This window comes from Taudactylus pleione, unplaced genomic scaffold (genome assembly GCF_031769625.1).
Source record: "Taudactylus pleione unplaced genomic scaffold, aTauple2 ptg000781l, whole genome shotgun sequence".
Taxonomy (NCBI): domain Eukaryota; kingdom Metazoa; phylum Chordata; class Amphibia; order Anura; family Myobatrachidae; genus Taudactylus; species Taudactylus pleione.
Window position 1 is genome coordinate 4,123,871 of NW_028285183.1, and position 25,080 is coordinate 4,148,950.

Here is a 25,080-nt window from a genome sequence, read left to right on the forward strand (position 1 = left end):
GCTTGGAGTTTGTCAGAATTTGTGGGTTTTTGTTTGTCCACCTGCCTCTTGAGGATTGACCACACATCCACCAGATGCTGCAGCCATACCTGCTCATACACAGATCCACATACCAGTGTGGAAGAGTTTCTATATACATTTTACTATTGGCTATTCAGATTGTCAGGACATACGGCCTCAAATACAATGCAGTCCCTCATTTACCCTAAAGACCGCGTGCTTGAGGGGTGTAGTAGTTATTACCGCTGGCCCGGCAAGGGTGAAAATCCTGATCGTCAAAAGGTAAGTATCGCTAACCTAATTCTACCCCTAACCCTAACCCTCCCTTAGGTGTGCCTAACCCTAACCTCCCCCTCTGTGCCAGATGCCGGCAGCACGTCAGTCGAGTCCTTTTCATTAGAGTCAGGCTTTAGTCTAACATTGGACGCTGTCATTTCCTTCCTGGTCTCTGCATAAAGCCCAGTTATACTGCTAGTCTGGCTGATGTCTCTTTCATTGACTTCGGTCACGTTGTGTAGTTTATTTTAGCCTTTCTGGGAGCTGAATAAGCGACGTCTGTCTCCTTCAGCAGCACAATGTACATTAATGTTACATCATCCATAGATCTGTTCTCCCTTCTCTGTCACAGAGGGAAATGGCTGCTACGTGTTGTCAGGTTCTGGTTTTGTTGTGGACCCTGGGTGGTGATAGGAGCAGACACAGAAGCAGATTTAAATGAAAATGTGGAACTTTTAATGAGTGGCTTAGTAGACATGGAAATGGCAAAAGAAAAAGTCCAGGCATAGGCACTCACGTGCACTTGGGAACTGTAGTGAGGCTAATGGGAGAATGTACAGATAGTGACAGGCAGGAACAGTCCAGTATGCAGGTTTTGTGAGGCTGAAATGAATTGCAGGCTGAAGAAATAATGTCCGAGGAAATGCAAGTGGAGGCAAGGTGCAGGGTAACAGCTGACACAGGTACTCAGGCAATGGGAGAGGTAATAGGAGGAGGCAGGGGAATCCAGCAGGGTATGGAGCAGGTCAGGTGAAGCAGGCTTAGGCAGAGATTAAACAGACAGGTGGACAAGCTCAGGAACTCTCTCTCAGCTCGCGCTGAGAAACACGTTGCACTGGTAATGTAAGGGAGCTCTGAACTCTCTAAAATCCCCAGGTCACAGCCGTGACTGGTCAGAGAGGAGCATGTGACACACCAGGATAGGGCGACTAGGTCACATGACCGGAGGCAAGATGGCGGCGCCCATGCCAGAGCGGAAGGGAAGCACCACCAGGCCTAACCAGATCAGAGTGACAGTAGGCCCGCACAGGGCTACGCACAGCCAATGCACCCCGCCAGACGCCCCTTGCCATAGCGTCCTCACAGGTATCACCCGCCGACCGCCATGCCGAGAAACCCTGGTCGTGACACGTGTGAGGTCTCCGCTAATCATTTTGTCCATAGTTCCCTATATGCCCTCAAACTAATTCCTCTAGTGATAGTGTAGCTATCGGATATATTGTATGTACATGCTTGCTGGGCAATTGTCAGATGTAACAATCCTACTACATAACCGTTACATTTAAGGGCCTGAGTCCTTCCTAATTCAGACAGGCTCCCACTGGTTATGTCTGACTTGGGCGTTATTATATAGGTTTTCCAGCAATTTATCAGTTTATAATTGCTAATAATATTCACAGATGTCTGACTTGGGGCGTCTGCTGCTATACAGGGGGTTGTTTGAGGGACAATTCTGGGTTTCTGACAAGCATAGGTCTTACAGTCACTTTATGGTGAGAGGAAATGTATCAAGACTTCTAAAGTGTAGAGAAGTTACCCAGCAACCAATAAGCTTCTGCCTATCATACAGTATATAAATACTACCTCAAAGCTGATTGGTTGCTATGGGCAAGGAGGCCTGATATATCTCCCCCTAAGTCAATGACATAGGGGTATATACTATAGGTCGATTTATGTGAGCCAAACCAATATTCGGCCTATCAATTCATTAGGCGTTTCTGACATCTGAGGCACTTTGTGCCTCATGCCTTACCAATGTCACTACTTTCTTATTTTCTTCTTTTTCTTACCAGTTATTTATATAGCGCACACATATTCCGCAGCGCTTTACAGAGAGAATATACACACACACACTCGTACGTTAATTTTTGTTTGGAGCCAATTAACCTACCAGTATATTTTTGGAGTGTGGGAGGTAACTGGAGTACCCAGAGGAAACCCACGCAAGCACAGGGAGAATATACAAACTCCACACAGTTAGGGCCGTAGTGGGAATCGAACCCATGACCTCAGTGCTGCGAGGCAGTAACGCTAACCACTACACCGACTGTGCTGCCCTATGAATTCCTACTGAATTCATTTCTTACCAGTTATTCAGTAGGAAGTAGTGACATCGGTGAGGCATGAGGCACAAAGTGTTGTCAGTAACTCCTAATGAATTGATAAGCTGTGTTCGGCGTTTGGCTGCCTCCGCTGTGTTTTAGCGCAGGATACACAGGAGATAAACCGATGAAGCAATTGTCATAGGACCTGCAGGGGTGCGGCACAAATATTACCTTGTGGGCATATTGCTATCTGCCGGCTTATTATGTCGGCAATTGTAGTTTAATGACCACAGTTAATCTGCAGTTGTCGGCTACGATGAAAATATATGTAATGATTGATGGCGATGTAACAGGACTCTGTACTTTTATTTTATAGCCTGGTACCGGCGAAGAGGAGACTTGTCCAAGTAAGTGATATCATTTGGTGCGGGCTGCAGGGCGGGAGTTGTGGATTTAGGGGTTCACCTGCAGGGTTTATAGGAGTCTGATGCTTTCAGGAGGCTTCTGGGGCTCCACACAGAGATCTGGAGAGACGCAGGCTGAACAGGGTGCGTTGGGGCGTTACAGCAATACAGGCTTGTTGGGCAGTGGTTTGGGCTTTCAGTGATAAGACCACTTTACTGAAGATGTGAATGATAAGTCCCTACTGATGTACAGTAAAGCCCCACACTAACTAGGACTTATTTGGTGTTACCGTTGTCCAGTCTGTATTCTAGCTGTGACTGCTCTTCTGTGTTCGTTCTGGGCTGTGATGGGATATTTACATGTAGGGTCCCACAAGGTCAAAGCACCAAGTGACGGGGAAGCCCGGGTCATTAGGAAAGCAGTCAGTCACGGAAGAATAGGTACTGACGGGTAACTCCATATTATACAGATGAATTGCTTCTCTTACTTGTAATTCACAGGAGAGTAAAGTGTGTTACAGCCATGTAACCCTCCTGACAAATGACCACATTGCCCCGTGTGCTTTCTGCCTAACAGGACAAGCTTTTCCCACAAGCAATCTCCTATTTACAAAAGACCTTTCAAGTGCGCAAACCTAGTAGCTCTATTTTACTGAGCAGGTAAGTGCCGCTCGTTCATCCTTATTCCTCCCGCTGGCCTAGCACCTACATCGCTGTATTGTAGTAACTTCTTACAGACTGCTAAAGGCGTTTGCCTTTATATTCCACACCAATAATTTCATGTTGTGCTTCTCTTTCTGTGTTGTGAAGACAATGTGCAAACAATCAGTATCTGAGGAGGAAGTTAGACCTGCACAGATACTGCCACAGATCCTGCGCTGCGCACACCAGATGTGGTCCTGTCATAGTCCCGGAGGAGCACCTACAGGTACCTGACCTTTCTTCAGCCCAATAGTGTCTGACTCCGCTCTCTGCATGTATGTACTGGTCTCCAGGCCTCTAACGGTATCTGCTCTTCTGCTGTTTAGATGTTTCTTATTTGTCCCCTGTTCTGATTTATCACATTTATTTAGTCTTATAGGCTTGTACCACTTCATCCATTAGTATATTATGCAATTCTACCTTCTTGTCCATTCCCTGGAGTTGTCCCTCCGATCAAGCAGTCCTGTGTCACCGTTCACACGCTCTGTCCCACCAATCATGGAGTCCTGTCCCACCAATCATGGAGTCCTGTCCCACCAATCATGGAGTCCTGTCCCACCAATCATGGAGTCCTACTCTTCTAGTCTCTTGTTAGAGCAGGGATCGTGGTTGCTATTGGTGATTACATTTGTTTGTCTCTACCTATTAAATCTTACTTGTTCTACCTTAGGATTATTCGACTCGCATATAATTTGGCTTCTGCATTATGGTTTATTTGGCTGCCTCTGTAGTCGTTGTCCTAGCTGTCTAATGCTCCCCTGGCAGACCTGGGGTCTGGCTGTAATGTAACTGGACGGTTGTTTGAGCTTCTGTTACCCCGTCCTCTCCTTCTTCCTTGTTACATGGCGCTAATATCATGGCCGGGTTCTCTGTCCTCTTTGGTTCACCTGCTGTCTATCCTCCGCCCTCACCACTTTGTCTCCCGAGCAGGGGGGGTGGTGGGGGGGGGGGGGGTAAATTGATGGTTAGAGTTTCTCTTCTTAACGTCCACGTTCTCGTGAGACCTTTGCCGCCCGTGGTCTTGCAGTCACACAGTCTGCTATAAGAAATACATAAATCTTGTTTTCTAAATATTGCATCATGGTACCTTCTCCCCAAACTATGGTTCTGTATCATTACTCTTCACTTTCCACTACACCCTGCTCTTCCTGCATCACCTCCGATTACCCTATGTATTCTCTTATCATTTGTACTGACCAGTCATTGTGAGTCTCACCGATGTATCCTCTATATCCATACTGACTCCATCGGATCATATGCCTCATCATGCATTCCATATAAAGTCCATATATAACTAACTATTATGGAAATGTCTGCTCCTAAATTACTGTGTACCCTGTGTACCCTGTCAGACTTTCTGTATAATTTATGGGAATGGCATAAAACGTTCCGTCCGGATATGAAGCTCATATTTATTGCTGCGTATATATCTTCTGGCTGAAGCGGGTGTATATCTGTATTTTCCTTCTCCATACTCAGCAATGCATGATGTGCAGCGACACAGAGAAGTATTGTGGCCCTACGGGGCCCCCGGACAGCGGAGGGATACGTGATGCGGACTTTGTTCTCTATGTCAGCGCCATCACCACGGAGAGATGCAGCCAGGAGAATATTGTCGCTTACGCAGCCTATTGTCAGCTGGAGGCGGAAATGGACAGGTAAGCAAAAGCCGCATGGAATACGCCATATTTTATCACTGATACAACAGCTGCCGCGGAGATTCCTAGCCGGGCAATAAATATTGTCCTGTTCCCAACTGCTACGGAAAACGCGCTAAACTCACCACCGATCATTGCATTATGTTACTGCTATAGGTTACCTCCTAGTTGTTTAAACACAAGTATTGTTTTAGGAGGTTCTCTTAGAAAGGAAAACGGGGACACCTGCGCGCCTACTAGATTAATATGGAAAATCAGGGTTGGCTGGTTTAAACCAATGATTTTTTATTACGCTGTGACTACAGATACAACATCGTAACTTGTATTATTCCACATTCTTGTTGCTTGTGGTCATTATCTGTGTAAGATTAATCAATGCAGCAAATCACATACTACAAAGATATAGGGAGTATGAACAAGATAAGAGAGGTGTTATATCCGCCTAGCATCAAGCCAAGACTCCTCCCCCAACATCCCATAGGACCTGTGATGTCACAAGTGTCCTCTTATGAATGGTGGACGACCCAAAAGAGCGCAATTGAAAAAGTTAACCCTATTGTATTTCCCATTATTGAACAACTTCTGACCGCTCAGCATCTGGTGTAGAAAGAATTTTTTTTCTTCTTTCGGTTTAGTTCATTCTAAGTAAGGCCCGTATTCAATTTGGAGCTAAAAGTCAGAGGCCGGACTTTTCGGCATCATAGGAGGTTTTGCCGGCGAAAACTTAATGTGCGCGTCCCCGCTTACCCCTGTATTCAATTCCAAATCAACGAAATCGTCAAAGTCCTGTCATTTTTGGGGAAATCAGCCTGACACCCCCCAAAAGATGCTCTGACATGGGGGGTTCACTATGGGTACCCCCGAATAGCCCTGCAAAAGCTATTTGGGGTCTTTGAATGGTCTCAATAGGCGCTATTTAGCGTCTTTGGGACAGTGGTGAAGAATAGCATTTAGCAAATTTTTTGGGGGAAAATAAGTAGTCCCATCAAATTTTGGGGTACATGAAAATGGGTGCAAGCATATTTTAAAGTTGCTAAAGTCTAGCATTAAAAAGCGCAAAAAACGCACCTTCAGCAAACATCCGCAATCCAAAAAACACCTCCCCCATACTGCCAGACACCCCCCAAAGGTTATTTCGCTAGTTTTTGAATTTGTACCTCCACTTTGAACTTTTACGCCCACTTTTTCAAAGTGCTTTTTTGGGGTGACCTTCTTTTTTTTTTTTTTTTCAAACGTTTTTTGACGCAGTTAGCGTCAAGGGGGATGTAAAAAGGGTTTAGAATGGTTACCGCAAGTTTTCACCCCAAAACCCCAATTCTGCACTAATAAGTGGAATCGGCAAAAATGATGTTATCGGCGAAAAACGGCTTTTCGCTGCCTTATTGAATATGGCCCACTTTGAAACAGACTGGGAACTGAAACGGCCTCTAAACTAGTGTTTGTATTCAAAATGTTTAATGCCAGTGACCTTTCCAGTTCTAATACATAACTCCTTTATTGTGTTTGTGTGTTTCTCTGAGAAGTGATTTTACAGGTTTTAGTCTAAAATTGATTTTATGGAAAGTTGTCAAATAAATCGGATCAAACCCTAATAACTTTGGATTGTTAATGTTAGAAAACATTAAAACATGATCGATCAAGGTTTCCAATACCTACAATGTTTCAATGTTACAATGTTTCACTATTAATATAACAAGCAAGATTAACAATTTTTTATTTTTTATTTTTTTCATTTAAACATTAATGCAAAAAAAAAAAACTGGGTTTTTTTTTTAAACGTTTTGTTTTGTTTTTTAAAACGTTTCCCCCCGACACTGTGTAAAATGTAGCAGCTGTAAGGGATATACAAAGAGGAAATCCTAACCTATAAATAAATGGAAACCACATGTAGATTAGTCCTAAAGCGCTATGAAAGTGGCCGAAGTGTGTGTTTGTGTAAATATGATGAAAACAGTAACTAATGTAAGAAAACTTGTAGTAAGTTAATTTTATAAAGCATTAAAATAAACGTAGACATATAGTATGAAACAAAACGCAAATAGTATGTAATGTAATAACCACAAATACCCTTCCCGATGCACGGGGAAAGACCATATAAAGTTGATAAAATGTTTTTCACATATGAGGACAAAATCTAGGATATAAATCTGTATAGATAAATGCTTTAGCTCTAAAGTCAAAATCAAGCAAAGAGGAAGCTAAATATATGTCTCTGCAGGGGTTAATTAACCCAAATGTGCCCCTCCAACTGTTAATGGAAACTTACAATCTCTTTGAATACTGTCCTTCTGAAGCTGGTATAAAACAGAGTTTGGTAATCCACAATATATTTTGCTTTATCTCTATTTTTGCTTTGATTATGACTTTAGAGTAAAAGCTGTTATCTTTATACCAATTTAACTCCTGGGTTTTTTTTACTCTCTCAATTAGAACATAGGTGACCAATTATCAACTATATATTGCCTTTGTAGCTGTATCTCAGTGCATTGGGAAAGTCACTTCTGGTTATTACATTACATACTATTTGCTGTTTGTTTCATTCTGTATGTCTTTGTTATTTAAATACATTACAATATAAACTTGCTACACGGTTTCTTATAGTAGACTGTTTTGGTGATTTTTACACACACACACACACACGTACATATACACACACAAACAATTACACACCCACATATGCGCGCACACACACACACACACAAAGCTTTGTCAGAATCTCACCAGTAAGACTACACAACTGACAGTAAATCTGCAGCCACTAATGATGTAGAATTGCAGGATTCTCTTGTGTAGGAATAATGTACATACATGTTGCATGAATAATGTACATACATGTTGCATGAATAATGTACATACATGTTGCATGAATAATGTACATACATGTTGCCTGTGTACTTCACTTACAGTTTCTTTATGACCAACCTTATTTCTTCTGTTAGACCAATAGCCGGATATGCCAACTTGTGTCCAAACATGATTTCTACACAACCTCAGGAGTTTGCTGGCATGTTATCCACCGTGGAACATGAGATCATTCATGCCTTGGTAAGTGGGTCATGTACACAGCATTGTCTGTATCTGTAGCTCCAACAATGCTGGAATGTTTGGCGTTACTCAGCAGTAAGTACTGTGGAAATCAGCCACGCACTAACCGCATGTCAGTAACCGCGTGTCAGTAACCAGGTGCCACTGGCTTGTTCCTGTGATAAGGTTATTTTCGTGTAATCTTTTAGCCTGTTACTTTGGTAGATATTTTACGGTTTGCTCAGTCAGAGGGCGATTGACTAACAATTAGTTACATAAACATAAAAGTTTCTGTCAGCCGAGCTGTGTATGATGCAATGTACCACCTTGTGTACCATTCAGGTGGACACGTTATACATTATATGATATTGGGAGTTATATATCCCACTGTATATAGTACAGGAGGATACGAGATACAGTGTATGAGAATGGGAGTGATCTATAACATTGTATATAATACAGGAGGACACGTTATACATTATATGATTTTGGGAGTTATAAATTGCGCTATATACAGTACAGGAGGACACAGGATACAATGTATGAGAATGTGAGTGATCTATAACATTGTATATGATACAGGAGGACACAGGATACAATGTATGAGAATGTGAGTGATCTATAACATTGTATATAATACAGGAGGACACAGGATACAATGTATGAGAATGGGAGTGATGTATAACATTGTATATGATACAGGAGGACACAGGATATAATGTATGAGAATGTGAGTGATCTATAACATTGTATATACAGTACAGGAGGACACAGGATACAATGTATGAGAATAAGAGTGATCTATAACATATAATGATACAGGAGGACACAAGATATAATGTATGAGAATGGGAGTGATCTATAACATTATATCCTGTGTCCTCCTGTATCATATACAATGTATGAGAATGGGAGTGATCTATAACATTGTATATGATACAGGAGGACACAGGATATAATGTATGAGAATAGGAGTGATCTATAACATTATATAATGATACAGGAGGACACAAGACACAATGTATGAGAATGGGAGTGATCTAGAACATTGTATGATACAGGAGGACACAGGATACAATGTATGAGAATAGGAGTGATCTATAACATTGTATATAATACAGGAGGACACAAGATACAATGTATGCGAATGGGAGTGATCTAGAACATTGTATGATACAGGAGGACACAGGATACAATGTATGCGAATGGGAGTGATCTATAACATTGTGTATGATACAGGAGGACACAAGATACAATGTATGAGAATGGGAGTGATCTATAACATTATGGCCCGTATTCAATTTGGGAGCGAAAAGTCCGTGCTGGACTTTTCGCTCCACATCGGAGATTTTCCTGGAATAAAGTATAGGGTGCGTGCCCGCTTTATCCCCATCAAATTTGGGGTACATGAAAATGGGTGCTAGCATATTTTTAAGTCCCCAAAGTCATTTGTTTTTTTATTCTGCAAAAATGCACCTGCCGCTAATAGCCTATTCTAGGAAACACCATGTATTTTTTTTGGGGTGTCCCTATTTTTTTTTTTTTTTTTACTTTTTCTGGCACAGTTAATTTTTTAATGACATTCCCAGGGGTGCAGGCTCTTTTTTTTTCAATTCTGCACTTTTTTTCGCCATGTAAAACATGGTGAAAACTTTTCCCCGTTTTTTTCGAACCTGCGAAAAGTCTCTGAAATTGAATATGGAGATAATTGAAACATGCGAAAATGACGTCATCGGCGATAAGTTATCGCCGATTTCGACTTTTCGCAGCCTAATTGAATACCCCCCTATATAATGATACAGGAGGACACAAGATACAATGAATAGGAGTGATCTATAACATTGTGTATGATACAGGAGGACGTAAGATATAATGTATGAGAATGTGAGTGATCTATAACATTGTATATGATACAGGAGGACACAGGATACAATGTATGAGAATGTGAGTGATCTATAACATTATATATAATACAGGAGGACACAGGATATAATGTATGAGAATGGGAGTGATCTATAACATTGTATATTATACAGGAGGACACAGGATATAATGTATGAGAATGGGAGTGATCTATAACATTGTATCCTGTGTCCTCCTGTATTATATACAATGTTATACATCACTCCCATTCTCATATATTATATCCTGTGTCCTCCTGTATTATATACAATGTATGAGAATGTGAGTGATCTATAACATTGTATATGATGCAGGAGGACACAGGATATAATGTATGAGAATGGGAGTGATCTATAACATTGTATATAATACAGGAGGACACAGGATATAATGTATGAGAATGGGAGTGATCTATAACATTGTATATAATACAGGAGGACACAAGATATAATGTATGAGAATGGGAGTGATGTATAACATTGTATATAATACAGGAGGACACAAGATATAATGTATGAGAATGATCTATAACATTGTATAATGATACAGGAGGACACAGGATACAATGTATGAGAATAGGAGTGATGTATAACATTATATCTTGTGTCCTCCTGTATTATATACAATGTTATACATCACTCCTATTCTCATACATTGTATCCTGTGTCCTCCTGTATCATTATACAATGTTATAGATCATTCTCATACATTATATCTTGTGTCCTCCTGTATTATATACAATGTATGAGAATGATCTATAACATTGTATAATGATACAGGAGGACACAGGATACAATGTATGAGAATAGGAGTGATGTATAACATTGTATATAAATCAGGAGGACACAGGATACAATGTATGAGAATAAGAGTGATCTATAACATTGTATATAATACAGGAGGACACAGGATACAATGTATGAGAATAAGAGTGATCTATAACATATAATGATACAGGAAGACACAAGATACAATGTATGAGAATAAGAGTGATCTATAACATTGTATATAATACAGGAGGACACAGGATACAATGTATGAGAATAAGAGTGATCTATAACATATAATGATACAGGAGGACACAAGATATAATGTATGAGAATAAGAGTGATCTATAACATATAATGATACAGGAGGACACAAGATATAATGTATGAGAATGGGAGTGATCTATAACATTGTATATGATGCAGGTGGACACAGGATATAATGTATGAGAATGGGAGTGATGTATAACATTGTATATGATACAGGAGGACACAGGATATAATGTATGAGAATAGGAGTGATCTATAACATTGTATATAATACAGGAGGACACAAGATACAATGCATGAGAATAAGAGTGATCTATAACATTGTATATAATACAGGAGGACACAAGATACAATGTATGAGAATGGGAGTGATGTATAACATTGTATAATGATACAGGAGGACACAGGATACAATGTATGAGAATAAGAGTGATCTATAACATTGTATATGATGCAGGAGGACACAGGATACAATGTATGAGAATAAGAGTGATCTATAACATATAATGATACAGGAGGACACAAGATATAATGTATGAGAATGGGAGTGATCTATAACATATAATGATACAGGAGGACACAGGATATAATGTATGAGAATGGGAGTGATCTATAACATTGTATATGATACAGGAGGACACAAGATATAATGTATGAGAATGGGAGTGATCTATAACATTGTATAATGATACAGGAGGACACAAGATATAATGTATGAGAATGGGAGTGATCTATAACATTGTATATGATACAGGAGGACACAAGATATAATGTATGAGAATGGGAGTGATCTATAACATTGTATATGATGCAGGAGGACACAGGATATAATGTATGAGAATGGGAGTGATCTATAACATTATATAATGATACAGGAGGACACTGGATATAATGTATGAGAATAGGAGTGATCTATAACATTGTATATGATACAGGAGGACACAAGATACAATGTATGAGAATGGGAGTGATCTATAACATTGTATATGATACAGGAGGACACAAGATACAATGTATGAGAATAAGAGTGATCTATAACATATAATGATACAGGAGGACACAAGATACAATGTATGAGAATAAGAGTGATCTATAACATTGTATATGATGCAGGAGGACACAGGATACAATATATGAGAATGGGAGTGATCTATAACATTGTATATGATAGAGGAGGACACAGGATACAATGTATGAGAATGGGAGTGATGTATAACATTGTATATGATAGAGGAGGACACAGGATACAATGTATGAGAATGGGAGTGATCTATAACATTGTATATAATACAGGAGGACACAGGATATAATGTATGAGAATAGGAGTGATCTATAACATTGTATATGATACAGGAGGACACAAGATACAATGTATGAGAATGGGAGTGATCTATAACATATGATGCAGGAGGACACAGGATATAATGTATGAGAATAAGAGTGATCTATAACCTTGTATATGATACAGGAGGACACAGGATACAATGTATGAGAATAAGAGTGATCTATAACATTGTATATAATACAGGAGGACACAGGATACAATGTATGAGAATGGGAGTGATGTATAACATTGTATATAATACAGGAGGACACAGGATACAATGTATGAGAATGGGAGTGATCTATAACATTGTATATGATACAGGAGGACACAGGATATAATGTATGAGAATAGGAGTGATCTATAACATTGTATATGATACAGGAGGACACAGGATACAATGTATGAGAATGGGTGAGAATGGGAGTGATCTATAACATTGTATATGATACAGGAGGACACAGGATACAATGTATGAGAATGGGAGTGATCTATAACATTGTATATGATAGAGGAGGACACAGGATACAATGTATGAGAATGTGAGTGATCTATAACATTGTATATGATAGAGGAGGACACAGGATAGATATATGGCACAAGATATAGGGGCAGATTAAATTAGCTGCGGTTATTATCACACAGATAAAGCTCCAGGTTTAACGCCTGGTGCTGTTCAATTATTATGCATTTCCCTGCGCTGTAATGCCGCAGCTAAAGCGCGTTAACCTATAAATTCTACGTTAAGTGCTGGGCCCCATGGGTCACCTCGCACATTAAGCCCCAGAGGGCGTATTTAACACGGATTTTACCTCGCAGCTCCTGAGGCTCTGAGGAAAAATCCTTGTTAGGTTCTCTCTGGGGCCTAATGCGTGGGCTGTCAGCACTCGAATAGCGAGTAAACCTTGCGGTAATTGAATCTGCCCTATAATGTATGAGAATGGGAGCGTTATAACATTGTATAAGATACCGTAAGGCTTTGGTTGCGATTTCTTGCTGTTTAATGAACATTTATTGTGGTTTGACAGTTTATTGTATTTTGTTGAGGAATTTTATTGTTTGCCGTTCTAGGGATTTTCTGCTGGTCTTTTTGCATTATATTATGATGATAATGGCGAGCCCCTTACACCACGGTACATGAACGGTCTCCCAGTCTTCAATGAGAGGTGAGTTTCCACCTTGTTCCCGTTAATGCATCACAGAGCGACACAAGACACCGCATTACGATCTCTCTCATTACAGCCTCGGCGTCTATCAGTGGAGCGATAGAGTTGTTCGCACTGTATCCAGGAGCTGGGATGTCAGAGGCCCCAGAATGGTCCAACATAACGTTTTCCTGCTGGTTACTCCCAGAGTCACAGTGAGTTTCCATAGCACCACGGACAGGGTACATATAATACAGTCAGGAATATCGCACAGAATACCTGTAATGTAATATAACACAGTAATGGGTAGTATATGTCTACTAGAACACAGTTTACTATGAAGGGCTGTATATATGCATGATAATACTACGTAGTATATTGGATATTACGCAATGTTTGACAGTATACATGCAGTATTACACAGTGTAGTATGACTGACAGTATACATGTAATATTACACAATGTATGACTAATGGTATACATGTGCAGTATTACACAGTGTAGTATGACTGACAGTATACATGTAATATTACACAATGTATGACAGTATACATGCAGTATTACACAGTGTAGTATGACTGACAGTATACATGTAATATTACACAATGTATGACTAACGGTATACATGTAATATTACACAATGTATGACAGTATACATGCAGTATTACACTGTGTAGTATGACTGACAGTATACATGCAGTATTACACAGTGTATGACAGTATACATGCAGTATTACACTGTGTAATATGACTGACAGTATACATGCAAGTAGCACCGTGTAGTATAACTGACAGTATACGTCTAATATAACAATGTCCTGAGGTGCAGTAAGTGACAACCTTACATTGTAACTGCGCTCAGGACTTGTGTGTACCTCTGAGGACTTACTTGTGTTCTATAGACTTACAGATTTGTCCTCGCACATCTTTGCTGCAGTCGCGCCAAACAGCCCCTCTCTGCGTGCCAGGTACCATGAGATACTGCCAGGGCCGGGCATCTTTTTCGCATCTCTGTTTACTGAAAATGCTTCCAAGTCACAATGCACCACAACTCAGACACACCAGGAGATTTGTTATGCAACACTTGTGTGTCTGTGTCTGACTAATTCTCTGAATCAGCATCCGAAAAGGCTACGATTAAGCGGCCGCAGATTTTTTCCACGCCAAGTTCTGTTTAAACTCTGTCACACACAGATATACAAGTGTCGTATAGCAAATTAGCGCAGTCTGCTGGTGCGTCTGAGTTGCATCGCATTGCGAATTAGAAGCATTTTTGGAATTAAAAAAAAAAGGCCAACGCTAGCAGAGTAGCGCAGGGCCCGGCGGCTCACTCTCGCCAGGCATGTCGCGCTGCGTGTTGTCTTGAGGATAGATGTATGAGGACGCATCTGTATAGTAATATCTTGTTCCGTTTCTGGGAGTCCCTTTCATAGTGTGGCAGCCCCCCCATCCTCCTTCCACGCACACAGGTCACCTTAGTAGTGTAATACATCCTTGTCTTTATTTTACATGCCGGGCTCAGGCGGAGGTGCGGAAACATTTCAACTGCCCAATTCTGGAGGGGATGGAGCTAGAGAACCAGGGTGGGATGGGAACGGAGCTGAACCACTGGGAGAAGAGGCTGCTGGAGGTCTGTTATTGCTCATCATCTGGCTGTGGTCTCATTTCCCGGCCACGTGGTCTGTCCCTTCCTATACTCAGTGTTCCCATCTCCGCAGAATGAAGCGATGACCGGCTCGCACACACAGAACAGAGTCTTCTCCAGGATCACTTTGGCGCTGATGGAGGATACAGGGTGAGTACTGACCGATAGATCTGCTAGAGGAAGGTCTATCTATACCCGGCCCTAACTCAGGCTTCGTGATGATACCATATTCCCTGCCCATAAGTGGATTAGTCAGAATAAACCAGGCTTTATTTTGGTGGGATCCTGAGGTTGGTATTTTTATGCTTACAGCTCTGCATTTGATGCGACACACACCAGGGGGCGCTCTCTATCCCTGCTAAGAAAAAGTGAGGGTCTGCAGTTGGTATTATAAGGCAACTGGACCCTATGGGGAATACAGGAAATAGACGCTGCACGCATGCTTACTGATACTGAAAGATTTCCTATAACTTCAACCATTTAAAATATATGACCTAATAAAAGTACAACAGTAAATACTTTAGAAAACTGCTCAAAAATTTTCAAATAAGCCTGGACCTCATACGTTATGCGGTCAGGAAGGTGGGTGCTCCCAATGTCACCAGGTAGAATGCTGCCCTCACTATGCCGCCACCATGATCTGGTGTAATGCTACTTAGTGCAAATTACCTGTGCCAGTAACTTGCTGGCGCTTACAGACATGTTTAAAGTTATAACCCCCGCACGGGTATAGTGCTCTAAGTAGCATTACTCCCGTATCAGCATCCCGGCATACTCATTGGTGACATCAGGACCCACAACCCCCTCAGGCTTGTATGTATTACCTGAGATTATCTGTGTAATTGGATGCATTCAATAGTCCTCAATATCCAATACACTTTATACTAGGTGCATATAATATAGGATCACTCCCAAACATCCATGACGTAACCAGTTATGTTGTCTTTGGAATATTTGATGGGTAATACCGATGATTGTTGTATTATATTTGCACTATTACAGTGACAGGGGTGCGATGGGAACTGACATTGGATTTGTTTTTCCAGCTGGTACAGAGCCAACTACAGCATGGCCCAGAGACTGGACTGGGGCCGGGGACAGGGCTGCGACTTTGTGATGAAAAGCTGCAAGTCCTGGATTAAGCAGCAGACCACGGTGTAAGACTGCAACGGGGCGCACACGCGTGTTTTGTGCCATTGCCGTGTGTTTAAGACAAGGTGTGAATCGTCCTCTTGTTTGTAGGAACCAGAGTGTCAGCCCGTTCTGTGCCACGCTGAAGAGCAGCCCTTTAAAACTGACCTGCCGGCAGGACCAGCGGGCGGTGGCTATATGTAACTTACAGAAGTTCCCCAAGAGCCTTCCTCCGGAGTATCAGGTACTGTGCTGCTGCTTTTACTGAATAAGTCATTTTAGGTTTCTTTCCATAAAAGTGGAGACCTGTAAGTGATAGACATGAAGTGGTTGGGGTTAGAACAAGCTTCTAACCAATCACTGCATTAGGATGTTGCCAGCAGAGCAGATTAGATTCAGCCAACTCCTGGCAACCACGTGTGGGAGGGGCTAGGCCATGATGCAGCCAATCAGAATGTCGGAAGTTACCGACAGCACAGGGTTATAAAGTCGGGATTCTGTCGCACAGATGCGGGAAGATCCGGGGTATCAGTGGCATCTCTCTGTATGTAACAAAGTGTAAGCGTCCATAACTTTGGTGCCTACAGCACACACTTATATAAACATCAAAAGACAGTATTTCCAATATCTTGATGATCTCTTCACTCTTGGGGGGTAGGGGGGGGGGTAATGCAACAGGTTCCAAGGTGACTCCCTAAATACTTTTTACAGACAGAGGTACGGCAACAGCTGCAATATGAAATGACAAAAATGTGCAGACAAATGAGCTCTATGGGTGGAATTCAATTGTTTTTGCGGCCCGCATCTCCCGTCTAAAGTGACACGAGATCGCGGGCCGCTATGCAATTGTTCAAGATTTTCATGCTGATCGCGCCAATAGAGGTCCGGTTTAGCCGCGTAAAGCAGCTAAACCCGACCAAAGTGCTGGGCGCGATCGCGAAAAGTGATATTTGGGCGCCCAAACGTCACTTTTCGCACATTTCAGCTCTCATCCCCCAGGGGCTGCGAGCTGAAATGTAGCGCTGGCAGCTCATCGTGCCCAACAGGAGCAAGAATTGAATAGCTCCGTCGGGCGCGATGGGGGCAGGAAAGAATTGAATTCCGCCCTATGACAGCGTTTTATATTAGTTGCTGTGACTGTTGTGTATCACTTTTGTGTGTGTGCTTTTGTTCTGCATAATGTCGTGTTTTTGTTCTGCGTATCTTCCAGTATTTTGATGACATCCCCGGGGTCCCGGCGGAGGACCTTCCTTACTACGGCGGCGCAGTGGAGATCGCTGACTTTTGTCCTTTCACGCAGGAGTTCAGTTGGTATCTGAGTGGCGAGTACCAGAGAAGCTCGGACTGCACCATGTCCCAGAACCAGCCAGGTCTGTCCCACCGGCCCTTGGCGGCAGCATAAAACATAGCACTCTAACATTAGAAACGAGCGCTCTATTAAGAGAAGGCTGGGTACTAGCATAGAGAGACAGGGCGCTACTCACCAGCTAACAGTCTACGGGGGAATAGGGGATGGCTACATGAGATTAGGCGCAAACACGTTTCCATTTACACTAATTCAGCAACATATTAAAACCATACAAAATACATCATACGGTAACAATTGGCAAGAAAACACCATGTGTATTCAAGTGAGATAATGCTATAAAATACAACTTCTAACAAACTACAAAAACTAATCATCTGTGCCCATAAATACATGTTAGTGATGAAGTGACTGCAAATAACAATACGGTGTGTTTATGCCTAAGTTATTACACTTTGCATTAATGTGGGGATCCGGGCACATGGGCACAATTCATAATTTCTTCTTCACGTTCCATAGGGGACACAGGCAGAGACCATGGGTATAGGGTGGGGCAGGAGGACATGTGACCTTCTGTTGTAAATAATATATAAACCAATGTGTGAAGGGAAACCTTTGTCACCATTATAGGGAACAGACAATGCAGATGTATTGTGCTCTTTTTAATTATTAACTTTATTCTTTTTAATGCTCGTTTTTTTTTCCTGGGGGCAGCTTGTTTTTATATGTTCCCTACTGCACTGCTGTATCCCTGCTATGTAATGAGCAACAGGGAACACCCGGTTATCACACCAGCGAACAGCAGAGGTGGTCTGCTTTCTGCATCTCCTGGACCTAGCTCTGATCCACACAGCCGACCACTGCACAGGCGCACAGGCCGACCACTGCACAGGCGCACAGGCCGACCACTGCACAGGCCGACCACTGCACAGGCGCACAGGCCGACCACTGCACAGGCGCACAGGCCGACCACTGCACAGGCGCACAGGCCGACCACTGCACAGGCGCACAGGCCGACCACTGCATAGGCGCACAGGCCGACCACTGCACAGGCGCACAGGCCGACCACTGCACAGGCGCACAGGCCGACCACTGCACAGGCGCACAGGCCGACCACTGCACAGGCCGATCACTGCAGAGGCGCACAGGCCGATCACTGCAGAGGCGCACAGGCCGATCACTGCAGAGGCGCACAGGCCGATCACTGCACAGGCCGATCACTGCACAGGCCGATCACTGCACAGGCCGATCACTGCACGGGCGCACAGCAGTGATACAGAGGAGGTTCTCAGAATTGACTTGCTTTACCTATTTTACTTCTTACTTATATTTCATTTGTCATTATATCTCACGAGAGAACAAAGACGTCTCTCTCACACTAGGACATATTGTAAACTTGTGTCCCATACTATGTTCATTTGGATGCTATGTTGTTAATGGCCATAATTGCCTACTTTTGAAACGGCATTTCACGGAGACTGTGATAGCATCACCTATGAGCGCGGCGGTAAAGTGGGCATGTACTGCTACATCTGAGAGGCGTGTTATACCTGTGATGGGCGTGTACTGCTACATCTGAGAGGCGTGTTATACCTGTGATGGGCGTGTACTGCTACACATGAGAGGCGTGTTATACCTCTGATGGGCTTGTACTGTTACATCTGAGAGGCGTGTCATACATGTGATGGGCGTGTACTGCTACATCTGAGAGGCGTGTTATACCTGTGATGGGCGTGTACTGCTACAGCTGAGAGGCGTGTCATACCTGTGATGGGCGTGTACTGCTACAGCTGAGAGGCGTGTCATACATGTGATGGGCGTGTACTGCTACAGCTGAGAGGCATGTTATACATGTGATGGGCGTGTACTGCTACAGCTGAGAGGCGTGTCATACATGTGATGGGCGTGTACTGCTACAGCTGAGAGGCGTGTCATACATGTGATGGGCGTGTACTGCTACAGCTGAGAGGCGTGTCATAATACTGACTTACATCCAAATGTAAACGAGCCCCAAAGCAGTTACACAGAGTGGCACATACACATGTTATAATAGTGTATATCTCTAAGCGAGAACGTATGTGTGTCTGTCTGCCCCCAAAAAGGGTTTTTCTTCTTTTTCTTTGGTATTGCGTAAACTCCTCAGCCCAGAGAAGCACCACCAGCCAATTATAATAAACCCAGCGCATGTTTTTGAGCTCTACATTAATTTATGTCGGTTGGCCTTACCTATTACACCAATAAGTGAATAGTCCTGCGCAGGATAAAAATAACTTGTACAGTTATTAATTGCAAAGGTCACTTTTTCCATAAATATACTATAATGAAATGTTCTTTATCTATTGCAAATAAAATGCAGTTCTCTTAGTTTGGATCCCTGAGACGCCAGAATTGTATTTTTCAGCATCTTCTAAGAACTATGGTGCAGAGAAATACGGGCCGGACTCTGCCTGCCTGACGCAGCAGTCGCCGTTTGTTATGGACAAGTGTACGAAGCGAATGAGTTATCCTGACTGGGGCAGCGGCTGTTACCAGGTATTTTACTGTCGTTGTCCAGGCTTAGGTTCTATTGTTGTTTCTTAGGGCCGGATTCAGTAGCCGCAGATTCCATGATGTGCGCTGCTGCGTTATTAAGCCGCATTTTAACTTTACCGAAAATATCAAACAAGTCTCTGCCATCTCGGGGGTGTGGTGCATTAATTCTGCATTCATGCAAAGTGCATGAGAGAGTGGAGAAACCATCCTGAACCCCCAGAAAGTAGTTACTAAGAGAGTCTGTGTTATATAGACAGTGTAGGAGGCTGTTAGTGGCCATAAGGACAGTGTAGGAGGCTGTTAGTGGCCATAAGGACAGTGTAGGAGGCTGTTAGTGGCCATAAGGACAGTGTAGGAGGCTGTTAGTGGCCATAAGGACAGTGTATGGGGCTGTTAGTGGCCATAAGGACAGTGTAGGAGGCTGTTAGTGGCCATAAGGACAGTGTAGGAGGCTGTTAGTGGCCATAAGGACAGTGTATGGGGCTGTTAGTGGCCATAAGGACAGTGTAGGAGGCTGTTAGTGGCCATAAGGACAGTGTAGGAGGCTGTTAGTGGCCATAAGGACAGTGTATGGGGCTGTTAGTGGCCATAAGGACAGTGTAGGAGGCTGTTAGTGGCCATAAGGACAGTGTAGGAGGCTGTTAGTGGCCATAAGGACAGTGTATGGGGCTGTTAGTGGTCATAAGGACAGTGTAGGAGGCTGTTAGTGGCCATAAGGTTATGGTGCATACACACAGTCAGATATGTCAGATGAACGATTTTAGACTGTATTAAAATGAATGGAATTGTCCAAATCTGACTGCAAACACATCAGATGTCAGATATCGTTGCAGGCTCACATGTCAGATTTTCTATCAGATATGAACGATTGATCGATTTTTTAAATCGTTATCGTTCAGATCTGACAGAAAATCTGACAGTGTGTATGCACCATTAGTGTGCGAGGCTGTTAGTGGCCATAAGGTTAGTGTGTGAGGCTGTTAGTTGCCATAAGTTAGCGTAGGAGGCTGTTAGTGGCCATAAGGACAGCGTAGGAGGCTGTTAGTGGCCATAAGGTTAGTGTGCGAGGCTGTTAGTGGCCATAAGGTTAGTGTGCGAGACTGTGAGTGGCCATAAGGTTAGTGTGCGACGCTGTTAGTTGCCATAAGTTAGTGTGCGAGGCTGTTAGTGGCCATAAGGACAGTGCATAAGGCTGTTAGAGGCCATAAGGACAGTGTAGGAGGCTGTTAGTGGCCATAAGGTTAGTGTGCGAGGCTGTTAGTGGCCATAAGGACAGTGTAGGATTCTGTTAGTGTCCATAAGGACAATGTAGGATTGTGTTAGTGGCCATAAGGACAATGTAGGATTGTGTTAGTGGCCATAAGGACAATGTAGGATTCTGTTGGTGGCCATAAGGACAATGTAGGATTCTGTTGGTGGCCATAAGGACAATGTAGGATTCTTTTAGTGGCCATAAGGACAATGTAGGATTGTGTTAGTGGCCATAAGGACAATGTAGGATTCTGTTGGTGGCCATAAGGACAATGTAGGATTCTGTTGGTGGCCATAAGGACAATGTAGGATTCTGTTGGTGGCCATAGGCCTTTGCAAGGTCTCACTGGCTTGAATATTGCAACTTTTATTTAGGAATGACACATGCAAATCTATTTCAGTAAATAAATGTATTTCAGAGTACTTGTGGTACATTTTAATGAGTGTTTATATACAAAGTTTGGGAAAACTACTTGCAGCTCCCATCTGCCACTTACAAAAAATCCATCCCAACTACACATCAACATGACTACAGACCTGTCCCACATAATTTACACATTATTTACACATCAACATAACTACAGACCTGTCCCACATCATTTACACATAATTTACACATTATTTACACATCAACATAACTACAGACGTGTCCCACATCATTTACACATAATTTACACATTATTTACACATCAACATAACTACAGACCTGTCCCACATCATTTACACATCAACATAACTACAGACCTGTCCCACATCATTTACACATCAACATAACTACAGACCTGTCCCACATCATTTACACATCAACATAACTACAGACCTGTCCCACATCATTTACATGTCATTTACACATCAACATAACTACAGACCTGTCCCACATCATTTACACATCAACATAACTACAGACCTGTCCCACATCATTTACACATTATTTACACATCAACATAACTACAGGCCTGTCCCATATCATTTACACATTAACATAACTACAGATCTGTCCCACATTTACACATCAACATAACTACAGACCTGTCCCACATCATTTACATATCAACATAACTACAGACCTGTCCCACATCATTTACACATCACTTACACATCAACATGACTACAGACCTGTCCCACATCATTTACACATCAACATAACTACAGACCTGTCCCACATCATTTACATGTCATTTACACATCAACATAACTACAGACCTGTCCCACATCACTTACACATAATTTACACATAATTTACACATTATTTACACATCAACATAACTACAGACCTGTCCCACATCATTTACACATTATTTACACATCAACATAACTACAGGCCTGTCCCATATCATTTACACATTAACATAACTACAGATCTGTCCCACATTTACACATCAACATAACTACAGACCTGTCCCACATCATTTACATATCAACATAACTACAGACCTGTCCCACATCATTTACACATCACTTACACATCAACATGACTACAGACCTGTCCCACATCATTTACACATCAACATAACTACAGACCTGTCCCACATCATTTACACATCAACATAACTACAGACCTGTCCCACATCATTTACACATCAACATAACTACAGACCTGTCCCACATCATTTACACATCACTTACACATCAACATGACTACAGACCTGTCCCACATCATTTACACATCAACATAACTACAGACCTGTCCCACATCACTTACACATAATTTACACATTATTTACACATCAACATAACTACAGACCGGTCCCACATCATTTACACATTATTTACACATCAACATAACTACAGGCCTGTCCCATATCATTTACACATTAACATAACTACAGATCTGTCCCACATTTACACATCAACATAACTACAGACCTGTCCCACATCATTTACACATAATTTACACATTATTTACACATCAACATAACTACAGACCTGTCCCACATCACTTACACATAATTTACACATTATTTACACATCAACATAACTACAGACCTGTCCCACATCACTTACACATAATTTACACATTATTTACACATCAACATAACTACAGACGTGTCCCACATCATTTACACATAATTTACACATTATTTACACATCAACATAACTACAGACGTGTCCCACATCATTTACACATCATTTACACATAATTTACACATTATTTACACATCAACATAACTACAGACCTGTCCCACATCACTTACACATAATTTACACATTATTTACACATCAACATAACTACAGACCTGTCCCACATCATTTACACATAATTGACACATTATTTACACATCAACATAACTACAGACGTGTCCCACATAATTTACACATAATTTACACATTATTTACACATCAACATAACTACAGACCTGTCCCACATCATTTGCACATCAACATAACTACAGACCTGTCCCACATCATTTACACATCAACATAACTACAGACCTGTCCCACATCATTTACACATCAACATAACTACAGACCTGTCCCACATCATTTACACATCAACATAACTACAGACCTGTCCCACATCATTTACACATCACTTACACATCAACATGACTACAGACCTGTCCCACATCATTTACACATCAACATAACTACAGACCTGTCCCACATCATTTACACATCAACATAACTACAGACCTGTCCCACATCATTTACACATCAACATAACTACAGACCTGTCCCACATCATTTACACATCAACATAACTACAGACCTGTCCCACATCATTTACACATCAACATGACTACAGACCTGTCCCACATCATTTACACATCAACATAACTACAGACCTGTCCCACATCATTTACATGTCATTTACACATCAACATAACTACAGACCTGTCCCACATCATTTACACATTATTTACACATCAACATAACTACAGACCTGTCCCACATCATTTACATGTCATTTACACATCAACATAACTACAGACCTGTCCCACATCATTTACATGTCATTTACACATCAACATAACTACAGACGTGTCCCACATCATTTACACATTATTTACACATCAACATAACTACAGACCTGTCCCACATCATTTACACATCATTTACACATCAACATAACTACAGACCTGTCCCACATCATTTACACATTATTTACACATCAACATAACTACAGACCTTTCACACATCATTTACACATCATTTACACATCACTTACACATCAACATAACTACAGACCTGTCCCACATCATTTACACATTATTTACACATCAACATAACTACAGACCTGTCCCACATCATTTACACATCATTTACACATCACTTACACATCAACATAACTACAGACCTGTCCCACATCATTTACACATCAACATAACTACAGACCTGTCCCACATCATTTACACATCAACATAACTACAGACCTGTCCCACATCATTTACACATCAACATAACTACAGACCTGTCCCACATCATTTACACATCAACATAACTACAGACCTGTCCCACATCATTTACACATCAACATAACTACAGACCTGTCCCACATCATTTACACATCAACATAACTACAGACCTGTCCCACATCATTTACATGTCATTTACACATCAACATAACTACAGACCTGTCCCACATCATTTACATGTCATTTACACATCAACATAACTACAGACCTGTCCCACATCATTTACACATCAACATGACTACAGACCTGTCCCACATCATTTACACGGACTTCTCTGCTTTT

General features: G+C 41.9%; 1 protein-coding gene across 2 annotated transcripts in view; it reads left to right on the forward strand.

Moving 5' to 3' along the window:
- LMLN (leishmanolysin like peptidase) overlaps positions 1-25,080 on the forward strand; it is a 36,037-nt gene that overhangs the window by 2,407 nt on the left and 8,550 nt on the right. Inside the window, exons 3-15 of one of the 2 annotated variants that reach the window (XM_088457748.1) lie at positions 2,698-2,728; positions 3,303-3,385; positions 3,536-3,653; positions 4,907-5,085; positions 8,025-8,130; positions 13,444-13,538; positions 13,615-13,732; positions 15,040-15,147; positions 15,236-15,312; positions 16,209-16,319; positions 16,405-16,537; positions 17,504-17,663; positions 20,001-20,131. In XM_088457748.1, coding sequence (XP_088313874.1) covers positions 2,698-2,728; positions 3,303-3,385; positions 3,536-3,653; positions 4,907-5,085; positions 8,025-8,130; positions 13,444-13,538; positions 13,615-13,732; positions 15,040-15,147; positions 15,236-15,312; positions 16,209-16,319; positions 16,405-16,537; positions 17,504-17,663; positions 20,001-20,131 — 1,450 coding nt within the window. The remainder of the gene's footprint in view (positions 1-2,697; positions 2,729-3,302; positions 3,386-3,535; positions 3,654-4,906; positions 5,086-8,024; positions 8,131-13,443; positions 13,539-13,614; positions 13,733-15,039; positions 15,148-15,235; positions 15,313-16,208; positions 16,320-16,404; positions 16,538-17,503; positions 17,664-20,000; positions 20,132-25,080) is intronic. The other variant, XM_088457749.1, reaches the window with a different exon arrangement.